The following is a 19,663-nucleotide window of genomic DNA, read 5'->3' as shown; positions in this document are numbered from 1 at the left end:
AATTTTGATAAAAAAATACATATTTTAATAAAAATATGAAAAATATCATTTATAATACTTTATCTAGATGATTACGTCCAATAGGTGGTTTACTATCTGTTCCTAATGGTATTTGTTTTTGACCAGAATCAAAATTAGATAATCGAGGATAAATTTGTGTAGGTGATTGTGGAGGTTTTGTAACAGATTGAATTTGTGTTGCACGTACTCCCAAAAAATTTCCTTGAATCTGTAAAAATGTAGAAAAAAATCTTCGTTATTAGGATATATTGTAAATTTTATTATAATTTACTTGAATACTACACCTGTATAGTAGTAGGAGATGGGGGAACAGTATTACTCGAACTAGTATTCGTAATAATTTGAGTTACTTGTGTTGTGCCTGGATAAGAGCGTTGAGACTGTAATGCAGCTGGATGATCTGATACATTTTCTGATGGAGGTGTTGTACCCATACCAAATATTTCTTCTGGTATAGCTTCACAACTGACTCTATAAATAAATTATATTTTTATTAATTATTTGTAAAGTTCATGAATTGATATATTTCATGCAATAATATTAATATATTATAATATATTATATAGTACATTATATAATATATTACATTATATATTATATATTATAATTATAATTATTAAATATAATAATTATAAGTATTATGATTAATTATAATCATATTAGATTAAAACATGAATATTAAGAAAGTATATTTTATAGTTTAAATAAATTTCTTTATTTCTAGTTTAATAGAGTTTTCTCTAAAAAAAGTTCTGCAAAATTAATCTTGATTTTATTTGAAATTAATTGCAATTCAATTTATGATTTCTTTAATTGGAAAATGATATTTTATTAATCTTTACATCATTTTTATTTAAAATATTTTCATATTTTATTTAAAATATTTTCACATTTTATTTAAAATATTTTCACAAGCATTGTTTTATATAGTTTAGAATATTTTCATATTTCAGTTAAATAAGTTAAATAAAATATTATTATTGAAATAGCAGCATATGAAACACAAAGTAAAATATCTATCTTATCAATTTTAAATTATTTGAAAATTAATTGTTACATAAAAAAATATTTTCAATAGAAGTTGAATGATATTGAAATTAATAATTTAATTATTATATTTTTTATATGGACACAGACATTTCTTAAATATAATCATATATTTTTTGATATATTTAATTAATGCTAACTTAATTTTTATAATATTTATTAATATTTATTATTTAATTATATATTATATTTTTTTAATTATATATTATATTATTTATTATAATATTAGTTATTTAATATTTATTCTAAAAAATCATTGGATTAGAAAATATTTTTTATTTCAATATTATTAAAATAATTTATCATTTTTTTTTCTATAAAATGATAAAGAATTATAAAATAAATATAATCATTATTTTATATGATTTAATTAATATAATATTGAATTATTATTTATTGATATTAGATATTAAAAAATATTATATAATTAATAATAAATATGATATTGAAAATCTTTTGATCTAATGATTTTTATTATTTTTATAAAAATTATATTTTTTATAAAAAGATTAATACATCAAAAAATATATAATTATATTTAAAAAACAAAATTAATTATATTTATATACGAATTATTATATTTTCATATATATTTCTTAACATATCCAACTTAAAAAATGAATAACATCAAATTATATCCTCTTTGATTATTTAATTTCTTTTAAAAATATTTATAGAATAAAAATAATTTTTAAACAAAATAAAAATCAAAGTTTATACACATATTAAAAAATTATTTATTTCATTTATTAGGAATTACTTCGTTAATAATACATTTTATTTTATTTTATTTATTTTATTTCTGATTTTGAAATATGAAAATATTCTAATTAAAATTAATATAGAATTAGGATTTAAGCATATTAATATAAAAGAATTTAACATTATTTTTTAAATTGATCATTAGAATGTAATTTATAATTTTTTAAAAAATTTGATTTTTGTAATAAATAAAATATAATATAATAAAAAATCTTTTGACTTTGATTTTTAAAATCAAAATTGCAATTTTTTTTTTTAGCTGAAAAAATATTCGAAACTGTGATATATCTTTTTTCACTTTATATTATTTTATTATAAATCTTATTTAATTAAAACTAAATGCTTATTTTTAAGTTCTTCTATCAATTCATTAAATTATACTATCGAAATAATAATACCTCATATCCTTTGCGTACGTAGTTTTCGCAGGTTTCTTTAATTCAGCATCAAGTTTAATTTCTATATCTGTTGAAAAATCACGATCGACTTGTAAATTTAATTTTTCTTTATTTAAGAATGGATTTTTCCAATTAGCGCTCATTTCAGGACTAGAATTTGATCTACGTACAGGATTTCGAGAACGACGTAAATCTACCAAATTTTTTAATATATAAATTTTTTCAATCATTTATTAAAATAAATAAAATATGATATTACTTAATCATACCATCTTCACCATCTTCTAAACTTTCTAAACTATCACGTGAACTTTGCTTTGAAGGACTCGGTCGAGCTGGTGAACCAGGTATAGCTATTGGACCTGACGACACAGAAGATATCATAGATTTCATATTGTTATGATCATTTTTTATTTGATCCATATTTTTATCTGCAATATCCTGTAAATAGTTCTTGTAAATTTTTCTATATAATATCTAAAAACATATTTTTATAAATTACCTCTGTTTCATCTCCAGAATATTCTGGTGTAAATTCTTGCTGCTTTAAATTTTGATTTGGTCTATATAAAGCCATTATGTCATACACAGGAAAATCTATATTTGTTTCAAATTGCATAGAATTCTGAATTCTCATTATCCAAGACATATCACCTGTAGGTCTACGTACATATATTTCAGCCCATCCTTGACACCAACAAGCACAAAGAACATGTTCTTCTTGTTTTTCACTATTAAGTATTTGTTCTAATTTTGATGATTCTGCTTGATCTTTATCCATCTTTTCTAAAGGATGATCTTTTTTTATTGAATCTAAATCTTCTGATGTTTTCTTCAATTCTTCTGTTGGAGAATTTGCAGCTGTATTTACAGTAGAACTTCCATAACCTCCAGAAAATTGTCTAGATAATTTATCTTCTTTTGTCGTCTATATATATTATCATTTTATTTTAGAATAATTTGAAAATAATAATAAAATAATTATATAAATAATATCAATAATACCTCTATACTTGATGCTCGTCGTAAATTTGATTGTAATGCTTTTGAATGTTCAGGAGATTGAGGACCAGATTTACACACAACCCAACAATTATCACAAAGTCCATTTCGCATTGCTTTATTACTACAACCGCTTGTCGTTACAGTAATAAGTTTATTACCAAGTAACCATGTCATAGATTGACCCTCTTTAAGTAAAAAATCAGCAGCTGGTAATCTAATAAGTATAAATTATTATTATAACTTATATTTGTATTTTAAAATCAATAAAATATCTTTATTAATAATTATAAATTTACCTTTTAGGTCGAGCTGAATAAGTTGAAAATGTATATCGAGCCATAAGATCAATACAAGTTTCAGTAAGTTCAACATGAAAAGTCATTAAAGCCTCATCAATTGGAGGCTTTAAATCTGAAGCTTTATTATCTCCTATCATACGATTTGTCATTATTGGTCTTTCTCTCCTGCCTCTACTGCCCTATAAATAAAAATTTAATAACAATAGTAATATAAGATAATATAATTTTAATACTTTCTTTCATACCTGTTCTGTTAAACTCGAACTACGTTTTCTATTTGAGGAATCTTCATTTATGAAGTTAAAATCTGATTTCATTAAATGACCTTCTTCAAAAGGAACTATTACATTAGCTTTCAAACCCTATTTATTAGAAAAAGATAGTTTTATTATTAAAGTTTTATTATTAATAATATTATTATATTAGTAAAAAATTAATGATTCACATACTGTAGTAATAAATCTAACAAAATCTCTTCGAAATGGTAATCTGCATTTCAAAAACCATACAGCAATTACATGATGTGCCAAGGATACTGTATAATGATCATATTTAAAAGGATTTGTATATGGTAATAGAATTGCAAAAACCGACATGTATTGATCTCCAATAAAACTTGCAAAAACTTTTGGAAGTCTAGTAAGAGCTGTATAAAAAATATATACATACATGCATACATATATATATATATATATATATATCTATTTCATAATTAAATTATTCTATAGATTTTATAAAACTTACTAGATAAAAATTCTAAAATTGGTATAGCTATATGTACTGTTGCTGAAATTTTTGATAAATTTAAAAGTACTTCGGATAAAAGTTTGTTCATCGCATCACGCATCTCTAAAATACAAGTTGTAAGGCTAGTAACACATTGACTTGCACACTTTGCTGTTAAACCAACCTAAATAAACAAATTTAAAAAATTTTTTATTTACCAAATTATATAAATCTTATATCAGTGTAATTTCTTTAAAAAATGAATTTTATTTTTACCTCTAAACATTTTATTAAACGCTGTTGTAAATTAGGTTCTAAATGTGCATGATATGAAGCTAATGACGCTAATACTGGAAAAACATGAACGCGAAACTCTGAAAGAGTAAATTTTGGAGGAACATTGTAAAGAGATTCTGGAAGTCTTAAACTTTTATCACTAACCTAAAATATTAAAATATTATTAATATATTAAAATATTAGAATAAAATATATTTTAATATAAAATATATTTTTTAAAAAATATATTTTTTAATTTATAAAATAAATTTTTTTAAAAATTAAAAAAAAAAACAAATTAAAATAATATACCATTGAGCAAAGTGCATTTGCAAAATAATCAATGTCATTTGTATGTCGTGATAATATTAATGCTCTATTTTGCATCACTTGAGGCAATTCTTTTAATACCAACTGTAAAACTTTCCAATCTGCAAAAATATAATAAATACAAATATTAATTTGTAACTTTTATATATAAAAAAATTACATTAATTTAAAATATATAATATAAACCTTTTTCCAATTTAATACAGGAAATAACAGCTTTACATGCAAGTGCCAATGACATGTAAGTAATTTGACAAGATAAATGCTGCAATGGAGCTGGATTGACTGGTGGAGGACTATTACCACCTCCTCCACTATTTATTCGTTCAATTGTTGTATGTTCTAAAACTAAATATGGACTAAACTTTATCACAGATAAGTTTTGAGTATCCGGAAATCCAAGATGATAAAGTGTGTTTGCTCTAATTTTTAAGAAACATTCAAAAATCTAAAATGCAAAATAATTTTATGATAAAATAATATATATTAAAATATAATTAATATACTATTAATACAAAAATATATTATGTAAAATTGAAATAATGAATAATATCATTTTTATTTATTACCAAATATCGAATAGTAGGAATGTCATAGAAGACAGTTGGCTCTTTATAATGCTGTTCCAAATAATTCACTAAAACTTTATAAGCTCGTATAGCATGACTTGAAGGTAAATAATAAATTTTTGATATTAAGATTTTTATCACACCAATAACTGCAGTTTTTATATCTTTGATATCAACATCTTTTGTAACTGGTATATCAGATGTAAAAGGTTTATTGATTACCTTAACATATATAATTCATCTTAAAAATATTATACAATATATCATATAATATTATATGATTTCATCCTTCAAAGTGTTATATTAAAGATCATATATTGTATGTATATATAAATAAACATATAAAATATCATGTACCTTTTCTAATATATCTAAAAGTTCTAAACATCTCTTTGTATCACATTCAAGACAAAGATCAATAAGTAAATGTGCAACACCATTCCGAATAGTGATATCAAAATCCATATCAACATGTTGAAAATATGGCACAATTATTCGTTCAATTAATTCTTCTTCATATCTAGATCTATTTAAAAAAAAAATATCATTAAAGTTATGTCAATTAAAGTATATAAGTTAATCTTTTATCAAAATTTATCTAATTTAAAAAATATATTAATTTAATGTACCTATTAATTTGGACAACATTTGTTAAAACATCAAGAACTTTCATTCTAATGTTGGTACGTGTTTCAATCTTATAATAACGTTCCATTAAATTTGCTAGTTTAAATTGCCAATGATAATGTGTAGGTCCAATAGAACGTGCTCGATATTCAATTAATTTCAAAACAGAACCTTCCTAGAAAAATTTTATTTTATATTTTTTTGTAAAAAAAGTATTTAAATTTATATTTAAATTACAAATATGATAATTACAGGTCTTGCATCACTACAACGTTCAACGAGATCATAAAATCGTTGAATACAACCATTATAATGATTAATATCTAGTAAATTTTCAATACTATTTATTGTTTCATGTAAATTCACTGAAACTTGTCTAGTTGCAGGTTGATTACTTGTTTCTAACAGAAAAATACAAATATTAATAAAAATCAAATATTTACATTAAAATTTACAAATTTTGATTTTACCTGTATGAGAAATAACTTCTTCAATAATATCAAGAATAATGCTCCATGTAGGATCCCATAACTCAGTTCCATATTTATTTACTAATCTTTGAATTGATAATATAACTTCATACATAACTACTGGATGATTACATTTTAAAGCCTTATGAAACAACAAAGCAATAAGTAATACTTTTCAATTGTATAAAATAATCAATTATTAGATTTATTATTAGATTTTAATTACTTACTTGATAAAATGAAGGTAAAACAGATGTAGGAGTACATTCTAGTTTTGGAATTTTATGAGTTCCCCAAAGACCCATATTTACATAAAATACTGCTCCTCTAAGTAGGCGAACATCTCTCTGAAAATTTGTATCTTGTAGCAAACGACACATTGTATATAATGCAGAATGACCCATATGTGTACCTAATAAGTTACGCATTATCTACAAAAAGTCATACTATTTTTAAAATTGAAATATATATTATAATTTTAATTTAAATGAATAATGTGCATAAGTATATTTGATTTAAACTTTTTAAAATTTTAATAATAATATACCTTCCAACTTATTTGACAATATGTTTCAACATTAACACTTCCACATAATGCTATGATAAAAGTTTGTAATGAATCAGACTGTAAATTACTGTAACAAACAATTGCATCTAAAGCTTCTAAACATCCAGAAACAACTTCACTACTATTACTATAATAACATAGATGGCAGATATACCTAAATATACAAAAGATAAAGTTTAACTTAATTAGTTAATTTAATAATTAATTATAATATAGTCAATTCATAAAATATTTACTGAACAAGGCCTGATATAATGTCTTCATCAATGTACGCTGAATTAAACTTAATGACATTAACAAGAAGTGATAAGAATTCAGCTCCTCTTTTTCCATCTCCTGCTGTAACAATTGGCATCCAATCTAATAAGAAAGGTCCCATTCTTTCTTCTAGATGTAATATATCTTTTCCATTTTCTGTTAAGCTTTGTAAAAGTTCCAATCTATATAATAATTCATAACTTAATTAAAAAATATAATGCATAATTAATTAATAATAATATAATATAATATAATTAAAAAATATAATCATAATACCTAGGTCCAATATCTTCAGGAATATTATGTTCTTTAACAACCATAAAAAATTTTACTCTCATAAGAGAAGATAATTTAGAATATTGACCTTGAACAAGACATCGCAGAAAATTCAATGTTACATGTCTATGTTCACGAGGTATATCTTTTTCCAAAAGATCTTTTACTAAGTACCATAATCTTTCAGCAGCTTTCTAATAAAAAATAAAAATTAATAATATTATATATTTCATTATGAAATTTATTATTACAAATAATCTACCTACATCTTCCCATTGCTGATTAAGAACTGCATCACACAAATCTTTAATTGCTTTTGTTCGATGATGTACAGGACTTTCAGGACTAATTTCTTTTTCAAGATCATGTGTTAATGTAAAATCTTCACGACTTTTATAATTTCCTAAAAAAAAGTTTATTAATTAATTTATTTAAATAATTTAATTAAATTATTTAATTTATTTAAATAGATTATGAATTTATAATTTATCATTTAACTATAGTTATAATTTGTAAGTTTTGTATTTCATATAATTTATAAATAATCGTATTTAAAGATAATCGTATATAAAAATATATTAATAATACGATATAATTGTAAATTATGAAAATCATATCTATAAAATCACCTTTATTAATACGAAAAAATTGTTTTAATTTATCATGTAACGTTTTATTATCTTTATCTTTTGAGCTCATTTTCGACATTTTAGTTTATGAACTAAAAGAAAACACTAAAGAATATCCAGAAAGAATCGTAATAAGTAATAAGTAGGCATATCAAAACGAAATCTAAACAGAAAAATATCAGTGAAATACACCGTATAAAAAGAGATGGGATGCCAGAAAGTTAAACACGAATCAGCTGTAATTTGTAACCATAAAAAAGACACTAATAAAAATCATCAATAGTTTGCATACTATAGCTTGCTTTAGATATAAGACATGGTATTAAGCTTGGCAACACCGCTTTTACTAGTATGGAGTATGGAGTCTTATTTTAACATTGCAATAAATCAAAAAGTAAAGTCATTAAAATTTTTTTAAAGAAATTGATATACATAATATTTTTAATAATCGTACATAAATAATGTGATAAGTATAATAATTATAAATAGAAATGATATGTAAATGCTAAAAATAATAAAAAAAACACAAATTATGAAGTTTGAGGTTATAGTGAATAAATTTAAAATATTTATATTATACAAACATATTACGTATTATTTAAATTTTACAAATGAAATTATACTTTTAAAAATGTTTAAACAAGCTAATAAAAATAAAAATGAAGTAAAAATTTTAATAATAAAGAAAAAAGATTTAAATGAATATATAAGTTAAAATGAGCAATAAAAACAATTCATACAAAAAATAATTGACAATATTTAGATTATCAATTATGAATTCTAAATTATTTAACTATTTATTATTTTTAACTATTAATTTTATATTAAATATTTTATATACTTATTGTAATTTTAATATATAAAAATAAAATTTAATGCTCATTATAATGTATATTTTAGAAATTATTAAATTATTGGAAAAATTAAATTAATTATTGTAATTGAGATATGTTGATAATATTCAATCTGTAATTATTTTCTAATAATTATTTATAAACAAATATTCAAAAAAAAGTTTTTTGTTATCTCAATAAAATTTTATTATTGTATTTTTATACAAATAGGTTTTTACATATTTTACATAATTAATTTATAATTTTTTACATAATTTTCATAAATTTTATTAGTAGTAATAAATAATAAAGAATAAAAATATTATACATTTTTACTTATATTTTTTAAGGTTTAAAATGCAAAGAGAAGAAAAACAATTAGATTCTGCTTTGGAGGCAATTATTATGAGAGTAAATGATTTAAAGAGTGCAATTGCTGCAATGATATTTAAATTGGAACATGAATATGAAACATTGAATTGGCCTAATTTTCTTGATAATTTTGCTCTTATTTCAGGACATGTATGTATTTTACATTTTCTATTTGTAACATATAAATAAAAATTAATCAAAATATACTGATTTTTAATTTAAAATATATTAAGATTAATTATTAGAATTAATATAAGATAATATCTATTAAAATATAACTTTTAAATAAAGTAGTTTGTACAATTATAATTTTATTCAATTTAGTTTTATTATATATTTATATTTTATTACATAATAAATTTTTTTATAGCTGACTAGTCTTTCAAAAATTCTTGGACATGATAAAGCACCAAATTTAAGAAACTTAACAGTTTTACCATTAAGATTAAGTCCAGAGAAAGATGAAGAATTGCTTCGTTTAACTGAAGGTAGAATTCCTACATTTGCTCATGACTTAGTACCAGACTATCTACGAACTAAAGTAGAACCTCAAGCTGAACAAAAAATGATGCAGCTTGAAGCAAAAGCTGCAAATTTAAATTATGAAACATCACATGTAAGAAAAAATATTTTTTATTTATATATTAAATCCTTTAAAAATTTAATATAATTATGAAGTATATGTAAATTTAATTTCTTTTTAATAATAATTAAAAAATTAAATAAATTTAAATCTTGAAAATATTTTAAGATTGAAATAAAGTTATATCTCTGTTATTTTATTGTAGAAGCTTAAAGATAATTTAAGATATTCTATTTTTTTTTTAATGTGCTAACTAAACATCAACTAGGACTGCAATGTAAGCTACTATCAGCTAGCTTTCAGTTTTTATTAGTTCCATTCGCTTTGGACTGAAATTGAAATAATTATGAAAATTATATATAAAATAAGTTTCAAATCTTAAAAATATAAAAATATATTTTGTTTTATAATTTTGTATTTAATTAATTATGATAACATATACTTTAAATTAGCAAATAATAGTATTTCTAATATTATAAATTGCAACTTATTTTACAATTTATTTATATTTATATAAATACAGATAGATTTTTGTAATATATAATATTTTTTTTATTAATTTATTATTTAAATTGTTAGAGGAAATCATTATTTTTGATTAAAAATATCATATATTTAAATATATTATTAAAGATATCATATATATCATATATTTATTTAAAATTTAGCAATATTAAACAACTATTATATAAAAAACTAATATATATTAATATTAATATTAATATTATATATTAATAATTATATATAAATTGATTAATTTTCCTCTAATAGTTTAAAAATAAAAATTTCATAGTAGGTCCATTTAGCGAGTGGAACATTAAATATCTTTTTTTTCTAAAATATATATGCATTTTATAATTTTCAGAAACAAGTGGCTCAATATACAAAAGTAATTAATCATGTATGGGATATAGCAAATAAGGCACGTGAAGAGTGGGAAAGTGAAGCTGGTTCTAGAGCAACTCAAGCTCAAACCAGCAGTACAGCAGACACTCATGCTCTTATAGCAGCTGTGGGTACGGGTAAAGGTTTAAAGGTAAATATTTTTATATTTTTTAATTTAATATTCTTAACTTTTTATCAAAAATATACAAGTTTAACATTAACATTAATATATATGTTTTAAAAAGATACAATAGCCAATAAATTTGAATTTATATAAAAAATATTAAATATGTATTAATACTTATTGTAAAAAATATTGTATATTTATAACAATTCAAAAAATTAATTATATTATTTGCTTTAAATATTTTATGAATATATGTTATACTCTAAATTTAAATTTATTAACATATTCAATAATTGAATAAAAACATACCAAAAATTGATTACAATATCTTCAATAATAGATATTGATTTTTGAAAATAAAATTGATTTAGTAAATAAAAAAAACATTTTTTAAATTAATAAAAAATAATACAATAAAATTCAATATAATAAATTCATTTATATTAAATGCGTTTGCAAAAGAAAAATTGGATATGTAAAAAATTTTTTTTCATCTTTCATATTTCTTAGAAAAGTTGATGATACAATTATTCAATATACAATATTTCAATTATAGAATAGAGGATAGAAAATAGAATAAAAAAACCTAGAATAAATGCATACATTTATATCATCCATATTAAATTAATTTAATACTTTTAATTTCTAACTATAAAGATAAATTTCATTATCTATATTTTTGCAATTGATTTGTGAATACAATTTTATATATATAATTATTTTTAGGACAACATTTTATATATTCAAAACAGTAAATTTTATATATGTAAATCTTTAAATACATACATATATAACTTTATATTTGTATTATATATTATTAAATTTATTAATATATTATGTAAAAATTATGTTAAAATTTTTTATTATTTTGTTTTTATAGTCCGATTCTGTTCAAATGGTACAATCAGGTGTAAATTCAGTACCTAGTGGAATGATAGTAGGAAGATCTGGAAATCAACAACAAACTTCAGGACAAGGATCATTAGGAAATCCACCTAGTAAAAAAATTTATTTTAATCTATTTATCTTTATAATATTTTATAATTAAAATTTATATTTATAGTATTAATATATTTTATATATTTTAGTGGGACAAATGACTAAAGCTCCAAGTACAATCAAAACCAATATCAAGGCAGCACCACAAATTCATCCATATAGATAAAGTATAGATAAAAATATTGACTTTAATATAATATTTTTCAAGTTGAAAATTATTTTCATCTTAATTTATTATTTTTTAATATATAGCAAATTACATTAAAATAATTTGTTTCTTTTTATTTTTAAATAAAATATTTACATATATATAATTATATATATTATAATTAAAATCATCTTTTTAATATCAGCATTACATTGTAAAATATAAAAATTATACAAATTATGGTTTGGCTCTTATACTTTATAGTAATGTACATTAAAAATATAAATGTAATGTTAATTATATTTTAAGTAAATTCATGTAAAAAAGTAAATTACTATTTTACATAAAATTATTCATCTGTTAAAATGAAAATCATTTATAGTAATTATTATATTTACAAAAACTAATTAAATTTTGAGAATCTGTTATTTGAAATGAAAAAAGTCAAAATTTGAGATTTTTAATAATAATAAATAGCAGTATAGATAAAGTGATAAAAATTAAAAAAAATGTTATATTAAATTTTAAATTTTTATTATAAAAATAATTATTAAAGTTTTATTGGAGATATTTTATCATATTAAGAATCTATATCTATAAAATATATTAAAATATTATAGAATTTGTTTACTTTTATATATATATAAAATATATATAAAAAAATAAAATTATAAAATGAATATATTTTTCAATAAGAAAATGAAAAAACAAAATTTAATAATGAAATTTTTTAAAAATAATATGAATATATTGGAATGATTTCAAATCTGCAAAGTCTGGATTTGAATTCCATTGAATATATGTAATTTCATTTAAAAAGAAATATGAATATAAATAAAAGAAAAAAGTCTTTTATTAATACTTCATATAATAAATAAAATAATATTAGTATCATGCATAATTAAAACGTTAATCCATTATATCAAATTGTCTCTAAGGCTTTATAGATTATATATAGATTATAATATATATATAAAAAAGATTATTGTACAAAATATTAAAATATAATTCATTGTAAAATATAAATGAAAAAGAATACATTAACTTTGTATATATTATATTGTATTTTTTTTTTATCTGTATAAATATCTATTTGCTCATTTATTTATTACATTATTTTTATAAATATAGAATGTAAAAATCATCATGATTTTTCAGATACTTGAAATGACTTTGAGTTCAGAAATTTGGGATTAATGGATGAAAATATTTTCATAGAAATTTTGTTTGGAATTAAACTTTATATGGAATTTTTCAATAAAAAAAATGTATTATATATACATATTTTTCAATAAAATTTTAAATTAAATTTTAATAATTTAATTAATTTTCAATAAATTTTAAATTGAATTTTTCAATAAAAAAAATGTATTATATATACATATTTTTTTCACGCACATGAATACTTGTTTTTTAAAGAAAAGAAATTATAAATAATAAATTTACTGATTAAAAACACATTATTAAAAAATAATTAAAAATCAAAATAATTTTTAAAATAATTCTTAAATTATAAATAAATGTTTAAATGTTTAAAATGATACTATATTATATTATATATAATATATTATATATACCATATTAAATTCTGCATGTGTTCTATTCTATATACTATTCTATATACGTCTGTAATGTATATATTATTTTTTTAATAACATCTTAATATTATTAAATGCATTATCTACTCTGAGAACATGATGAGGAATACAATTTTTTTGACAATAATTTTTTTTTGGATATTTTCGATAAATAGTTTTATATATTAATATTATATTATATATAACATATATGTTATATTATATATAACATTGAACATTAAATATTTCTTTTTTATTGTAGTTATATATATTAAACAAAATATATGCATTTATTTGTTATATATATAGCAGTAGAAACAAAAACTCGATAAATGTACACATTACATTATTAGTCAGTATATATATACTAAATAAAATAAAATGCCATAATATGATTCAATTATATATTAAAATTAAATTAAAAATTTTCATTATATAAATTAAAATTAAAATTATTAATTTTTTTAATTAATAAACTTTTATTTTAAATATTAATTTAAATAACATTAATTTTTAATTAATAATTAACGAAATTATTGATGATTTATATGTTTTCAATTATTAATAAAATTAATTTATTTTTTTTTTTATTTGTTTTTAATACTATATGTGACATAACTGAAACAATATTATCACGAATCTTTTTCATATTTATTCTTAGTGATTTTTATTTTTATTATAAATTGATTATCAATAGTTTTCTTTTTTGCATGTTATAAGAATAAAAAATAATTTTACCTGATCTTAGTTTTTCATATTTATTTTTAAAATTGAATATCTTACTATTCTTAGTTTTTTTTTATAGTTTTTTATAGTTTATTTTTACAAAGAAAATTCATAAGATTATTAAGAACAAAAATATTATGTATATTATAATCAATATTATAAATTATAAATTAAAGTCATAATTAAAAAGATAAAAATAATGATAATATAAAAAAACATAAAACATAAACATAAAAAAAATTTTAATACATTTGCAATTATTCAATCAGGCTTCTTTTCATTATTATATGTTACAAAGAAAAAATAACTGAAGTGGATCTTTATTTGTACTTATATATATTTCATTAATATACTTTATAATGCAATAAACATCTAAAAGTTGTAAGATCTTATATAATAATTGTAATAAATTCTAATAATTAATAGTAATTAAGAATTATTGTATATCTGAATGAATTTATTAAATATTATATTATTTTATTCATTTTTTCATTTTTGTACATAATTTTATTTTAATTTCATTTTTTTTTATATTTTATATTATATTAGTCTTTAATTTATTATATTTTAATGTACATATCCTATGAGTACATAATATATAATATATATAATATATAAATATATTATATATTATAATATATTATAGTATAATAAATTTATATTAAATATAAAAATATTTATTATTTTTTGTGAGATACAATTGCATATGCTCGTGGAGATATATATTTATTCATTACTGGAATAATTTTTGCTTCTAAACCTTCTTCTTCCATCCAACATAATCTGTCTTGTAAAACAAGTGATTCTGCTGGTGCTTGCAACATCAGTTGTAAACCAGTATATATTTCTACAATTTTAAATTTATCACAATGATTTTTCCATAATTCTATTATATTTTTTTTATGTGTATCAAGATTGAATTCTACATCTAAAAAAAAGATAATATCTTAATATTATTTTATTGTATTAAATAACTATTTATTATATTAAATAACTATTAATTTTGTTTTCAAAACTTATATTGTCTAAAAATATTTTTGTAATATATAATGTAAAAATAAAAAATAAAAATAAAATTATAAAAATATAGAAAATTTTTTAATATAATATAATGTTAATATAATGATATAGTATTTAATATAATAATAAAATATTTTACACATACTTAATAATTAATAAAATATTTTATATATACTTTATATCTTGTATAATATTACCTTGTTTTTTGAATGTTTCTTTTTCTTGTGGTTGTAAAATATACCTAGTCAATGCATCTTTAATATATGTTTCAAAATTTAAACATTGTGATTTTCTTGTTCCTTTTTGAGTACATTTCTTAAGAGAAAATCCATCTGAAACATTTATGTTTTATATGTACTTTATATTATTAATGTTATCAATTGAAATAAAAAATTATATGAAATTATATGCATACTTTTAGTTGCATACAATTGAAGGACAGCTCTTGCAAGAACATAGAAAGAATGTTTATTATGTGTTTCAATAGACATGTTATACCATCTATCTACTGGTTCTTGACATGCTAGCCGTAAAAAAGGTTGCCTCAAAAAGGTACCAATATCAAAATTAGTATTATTAATAATAGTTTTAAAACGATTAGATAAAGGAAAATTATTAAAGTATTGTTTTTCACTTGATGCATTTATTCTTATACTTTTTGATATTGAAAGTTTATGATAACAACAAGGAATTAAAATAAAAATACGTGCTATTTTCATATCTCGAAATATTTTTGATGCATATATACTAAGATCTCCACAAGCATGTAGACCAATTAAACAAATATTTGATTTTTCTTGAAATTCATTATTTAAAATAGCTTCTATTATTTCAACAGAATTATATGTTAAATCACAACAACTATATTTAACATATGCCAATGAATCAGAATACATTTTTATTTGTCTACTTCGAGCATTATTTACATTTGCTTGGCTTTTTTCTAATCCAAGAACTTTATATCCATATAAATAATATAATAACTGACAAATATATCCCTATAATATATAAAAAAAATAAAAAAAATAATATATAAAAAAAATAAAATACAAATTTTATGTTCTATAAATAATAATATTATATAAACATAAATATCTTACCAAACCTGCACCAAGATCAATAATAGTTTTAATATTTTGTGATGCACATTGCATATGTACTAGGTATGCTAAATGCATTATTTCATGTTGTTTTTTAAGATTAAGACCTGTTTGAAATTTTTTTGGTAATATTATTGGTATTATACTGTTTATATTTGGTAATCGATCAATATATCTACACTTTTTAACAAATGTTTTTAAAGTCTTTGGCCATTCTGGCTAAAAAAGTAAAATAATTTATTTATAATATTATATTAAAGTATATGTCATATATATTTGGTATTTTATTGTATATTAAAGTATATGTCATATATATTTATCATATATATTTTATTGTATATTTTAGTGTTAGATTTATTTACTAACCTTTGTTATTTTTTTTATAACAAAATTATTAAATTCTTCATTTTTTAAAGTTTGCAAAACATTTAACCATTCTTCTGGAAATAAATCAAGTAATCCTTCAGTTAATAAATTAGTAACTGGAATATTATAGAGCCATTGTGTTTCAATAAATAAGTTCAATGCATCCAAAAAATATATATTTGCTATATATTCATTTGCACTTGCCATCTAATTATGAAAAAAAAATATATTTTTTAAAGATAATTATTAACCTATAATTATAATTATATTTTTGTATTAAATATAATACAAATATAATATTAACTTTTATATTATTTATATATATATAAGATTTATTTCACAAATATATTACATTATATTATATTATATTTCATGAAAATTGCATCTAACTATTCTACATATATATTTAAATATAGATTTAAATATTTATTTTTAAGTATTTATATAGATTTAAATAATTTTTTAATTATCAATAAATAAAAATAATAAAGAAACATATTTCTCTGTAAAATGTAATTTTATTTATAATGAGATTAAAAAATTATATAGTTATAATATGAATATTATATATTCATGTTACATAATTACATATATTTATTACATATATTATTTATGTTTATGTAAATATATTTTATATATTTCTATATAAATCAAAATTATGATATATAATTTCTTAAAAAATTAAATTATATTATTATATTTATTTATCTTATCTTATTAGAAACTTAGCATTCAAATCAACTTTTATTGTCACCGTTATATTTATTTTTAATTTCTTTAGAAAATTTAGTTTGAATTAATTCTTAAACATTGTTAATTAATATTTCAATCTTCGTTGTAATATGTAACGAAGAATTGATTTATATTTTACTCAGAGATAACTTAAATTTTTGTATTCATGTATCTTTTAAACAAAAATTGTGTGTGCACGGCAATATTCAATTAAAATATTTAAGCATACTGGACATATTAAATTTCTAAGATTAATATTTAGTGATGATCGTGTCAAAGAAGTTGATATTCGCTTCAAATATATTATCTTGTCGTATTCTTTAAAGAAACATAAAAATCATCACATCATTTTAAGAACTATAGTTCTCTATTAAATGGAATATTTAAATAGGCTAATTTGAATTATAGATCTTTTATCAGATAGATATTGGTATATAAATATAATAAATTGAATTCATTCAATGAATCATTTTTTATTTATATACATAAATTTTACAATTATTTTTTTTGATATTTTAATTAATATTTTATAATAATAATAATAATAATAAAATAGTATTAACATAATAATAACAAAATTGACATTGAACAATTATTAACAACTTAACAATTAATAATGAAAAAAAGCAAACAAAAAGTGAAAATTATTTTATACAAATATAGAATAAAATTAAAAATTTTAATTTTTCAAAATTATGATCATAAATATAAATAAACATTTAAATTTATCAACATTTATATTTTATATAATATATTTAAAATATCTTTTAAAAAATATTTGTAAAATTTAAAAAACATTGTATTCTAAAAAACATCACATCATAAAATCTCTCAAATTAATTTTCTAGAAAATTTTATCAATAGATATGTGTAACAACTTAACAAAATTTGTAATTCCTATCAATGAATTATATATTCATGTTTAAACATAACATTAATGTATAAAATTATTAAAAAAAATTTAACATAAATATACTTTTTTTTGTAAATATATCATAATTGAAAAAATACTTTTTATTTATTTATTTTTGGATATAATTATTATTGTATTTAAATATTATATTTAATTGTATGATTTAGTACATTATTTAGATAGAATTTATTTAAAAAAGTTAACAATATTTTTGTTAAAAACGAAAATAAAATGTGATAAAAAATGAAACAAAAAAGTACTATTATTATAATACTATTAATATATCTTAAATAAAATAATAATAATTATTCATATAAATGATTAAAAATAAATTTTCATTTTGCATATAGGAAAGAAAAAACAAAATTTTCAATATCATTATTTCATAGTAATAAAATGATCCATAAGAGCAACAACAAAATTCAAATTCATAACAGCACATATTTCACAACAAGTACATAGTCAACAACAGCAATATAATTCATTACAATAATCATATAATTAAAGATAACAATTGGATAATTCACAAGTAGATAACATAATCAATAATAATAATAACTAAATAATTCACGAGTAATAAATATATGATCAAAAGCAACAATTAGATATCACACATTAACAAATATGATTACATAATCAACAATATCAACAATAACAATCAAATGTTTTACAGCAGCAAGAACTATTAGCAACAGTCATTTATACATTTATATATTTTATAACAATTATCTCATTCAAAACAATTATAACAAATAATATATATTTTATGTTATATTTTATAAAAAAATAATATAAATAGATAAATAGATAAAAATGAATTTTTTATGAGAATGTTATTGATAATTCATTTTTCATTTCTTTTTTTGATTTAGGAAATTGCTGTTGTTTTAAAAAAAAATTAGGCCACTTGTATGCATGAAATATATTTAGATTAAATATCAAAACAAACTTATTGGATAAACAAATCAGATAAAAACATTATTATAGAAATAAATATGTTTAAATTCATTTTTATACAAAA

The 19,663-nt window shown here is 18.9% G+C and overlaps 3 protein-coding genes across 9 annotated transcripts in view; 1 reads left to right on the top strand and 2 right to left on the bottom strand.

Annotated features, from left to right (window-relative positions):
• The window catches only part of LOC122713643 (tuberin), a 10,257-nt gene extending 1,757 nt beyond the window's left edge, over positions 1 to 8,500 (bottom strand). Inside the window, exons 1-24 of one of the 4 annotated variants that reach the window (XM_043934283.1) lie at positions 8,262 to 8,500; positions 7,899 to 8,035; positions 7,633 to 7,826; positions 7,335 to 7,538; positions 7,078 to 7,252; positions 6,761 to 6,961; positions 6,531 to 6,672; positions 6,313 to 6,461; positions 6,063 to 6,235; positions 5,791 to 5,959; positions 5,434 to 5,655; positions 5,051 to 5,312; positions 4,847 to 4,965; positions 4,535 to 4,699; positions 4,277 to 4,442; positions 3,982 to 4,178; positions 3,778 to 3,894; positions 3,530 to 3,711; positions 3,234 to 3,447; positions 2,731 to 3,156; positions 2,498 to 2,669; positions 2,229 to 2,421; positions 306 to 492; positions 59 to 229 (exon numbers count right to left, since the gene is read on the bottom strand). In XM_043934283.1, coding sequence (XP_043790218.1) covers positions 59 to 229; positions 306 to 492; positions 2,229 to 2,421; positions 2,498 to 2,669; positions 2,731 to 3,156; positions 3,234 to 3,447; positions 3,530 to 3,711; positions 3,778 to 3,894; positions 3,982 to 4,178; positions 4,277 to 4,442; positions 4,535 to 4,699; positions 4,847 to 4,965; positions 5,051 to 5,312; positions 5,434 to 5,655; positions 5,791 to 5,959; positions 6,063 to 6,235; positions 6,313 to 6,461; positions 6,531 to 6,672; positions 6,761 to 6,961; positions 7,078 to 7,252; positions 7,335 to 7,538; positions 7,633 to 7,826; positions 7,899 to 8,035; positions 8,262 to 8,340 — 4,416 coding nt within the window. In that variant the 5' untranslated portion in view covers positions 8,341 to 8,500. Of the gene's footprint in view, positions 1 to 58; positions 230 to 305; positions 493 to 2,228; positions 2,422 to 2,497; positions 2,670 to 2,730; positions 3,157 to 3,233; positions 3,448 to 3,529; positions 3,712 to 3,777; positions 3,895 to 3,981; positions 4,179 to 4,276; positions 4,443 to 4,534; positions 4,700 to 4,846; positions 4,966 to 5,050; positions 5,313 to 5,433; positions 5,656 to 5,790; positions 5,960 to 6,062; positions 6,236 to 6,312; positions 6,462 to 6,530; positions 6,673 to 6,760; positions 6,962 to 7,077; positions 7,253 to 7,334; positions 7,539 to 7,632; positions 7,827 to 7,898; positions 8,036 to 8,261 lie in introns of those variants that run through there. The other 3 variants (XM_043934281.1, XM_043934282.1, XM_043934284.1) reach the window with 3 other exon arrangements.
• Positions 8,501 to 8,531: 31 nt separating this feature from the next.
• Positions 8,532 to 12,352, top strand: LOC122713596 (mediator of RNA polymerase II transcription subunit 8). 2 transcript variants are annotated; one of them, XM_043934195.1, is made up of 6 exons: positions 8,532 to 8,655; positions 9,445 to 9,616; positions 9,837 to 10,082; positions 10,915 to 11,085; positions 11,942 to 12,059; positions 12,150 to 12,352. In XM_043934195.1, the coding sequence occupies exons 2-6, from the start codon at positions 9,452 to 9,454 to the stop codon at positions 12,224 to 12,226; spliced, it is 777 nt and encodes a 258-aa protein (XP_043790130.1). In that variant the 5' UTR covers positions 8,532 to 8,655; positions 9,445 to 9,451; the 3' UTR covers positions 12,227 to 12,352. The 2 variants fall into 2 exon arrangements, with proteins under 2 accessions (XP_043790130.1, XP_043790129.1); XM_043934194.1 differs by lacking the exon at positions 8,532 to 8,655 and adding an exon at positions 8,894 to 8,925.
• Positions 12,353 to 15,082: 2,730 nt separating this feature from the next.
• Positions 15,083 to 19,109, bottom strand: LOC122713611 (protein RRNAD1-like). 3 transcript variants are annotated; one of them, XM_043934216.1, is made up of 6 exons: positions 19,101 to 19,109; positions 16,998 to 17,204; positions 16,632 to 16,850; positions 15,947 to 16,529; positions 15,729 to 15,863; positions 15,083 to 15,439 (listed from the first exon to the last, which is right to left on the bottom strand). In XM_043934216.1, the coding sequence occupies exons 2-6, from the start codon at positions 17,202 to 17,204 to the stop codon at positions 15,192 to 15,194; spliced, it is 1,392 nt and encodes a 463-aa protein (XP_043790151.1). In that variant the 5' UTR covers positions 19,101 to 19,109; the 3' UTR covers positions 15,083 to 15,191. The 3 variants fall into 3 exon arrangements, with proteins under 3 accessions (XP_043790151.1, XP_043790150.1, XP_043790152.1); XM_043934215.1 differs by lacking the exon at positions 19,101 to 19,109 and adding an exon at positions 17,302 to 17,338; XM_043934217.1 differs by lacking the exon at positions 19,101 to 19,109 and having other exon boundaries at positions 15,083 to 15,358; positions 16,998 to 17,254.
• Positions 19,110 to 19,663: the final 554 nt, after the last annotated feature.

This window comes from Apis laboriosa, unplaced genomic scaffold (genome assembly GCF_014066325.1).
Source record: "Apis laboriosa isolate Shangri-la unplaced genomic scaffold, ASM1406632v1 scaffold25_cov139, whole genome shotgun sequence".
Taxonomy (NCBI): domain Eukaryota; kingdom Metazoa; phylum Arthropoda; class Insecta; order Hymenoptera; family Apidae; genus Apis; species Apis laboriosa.
Note: the sequence above shows the minus strand (reverse complement) of the source record. Positions and strands in the feature narration are given on the sequence as shown.

Coding starts and splice junctions, on each gene's coding strand:
- LOC122713596 (XM_043934194.1), top strand. Junction 10,083..10,914: donor TAAATTATGAAACATCACAT/GTAAGAAAAAAT, acceptor TATAATTTTCAG/AAACAAGTGGCTCAATATAC. Junction 12,060..12,149: donor ATCATTAGGAAATCCACCTA/GTAAAAAAATTT, acceptor TATATATTTTAG/TGGGACAAATGACTAAAGCT.
- LOC122713611 (XM_043934216.1), bottom strand. CDS start 17,204: ATGGCAAGTGCAAATGAATATATAGCAAATATATATTTTTTGGATGCA. Junction 16,530..16,631: donor TTGATCTTGGTGCAGGTTTG/GTAAGATATTTA, acceptor TATATATTATAG/GGATATATTTGTCAGTTATT. Junction 15,864..15,946: donor TCAATTGTATGCAACTAAAA/GTATGCATATAA, acceptor TAAATGTTTCAG/ATGGATTTTCTCTTAAGAAA.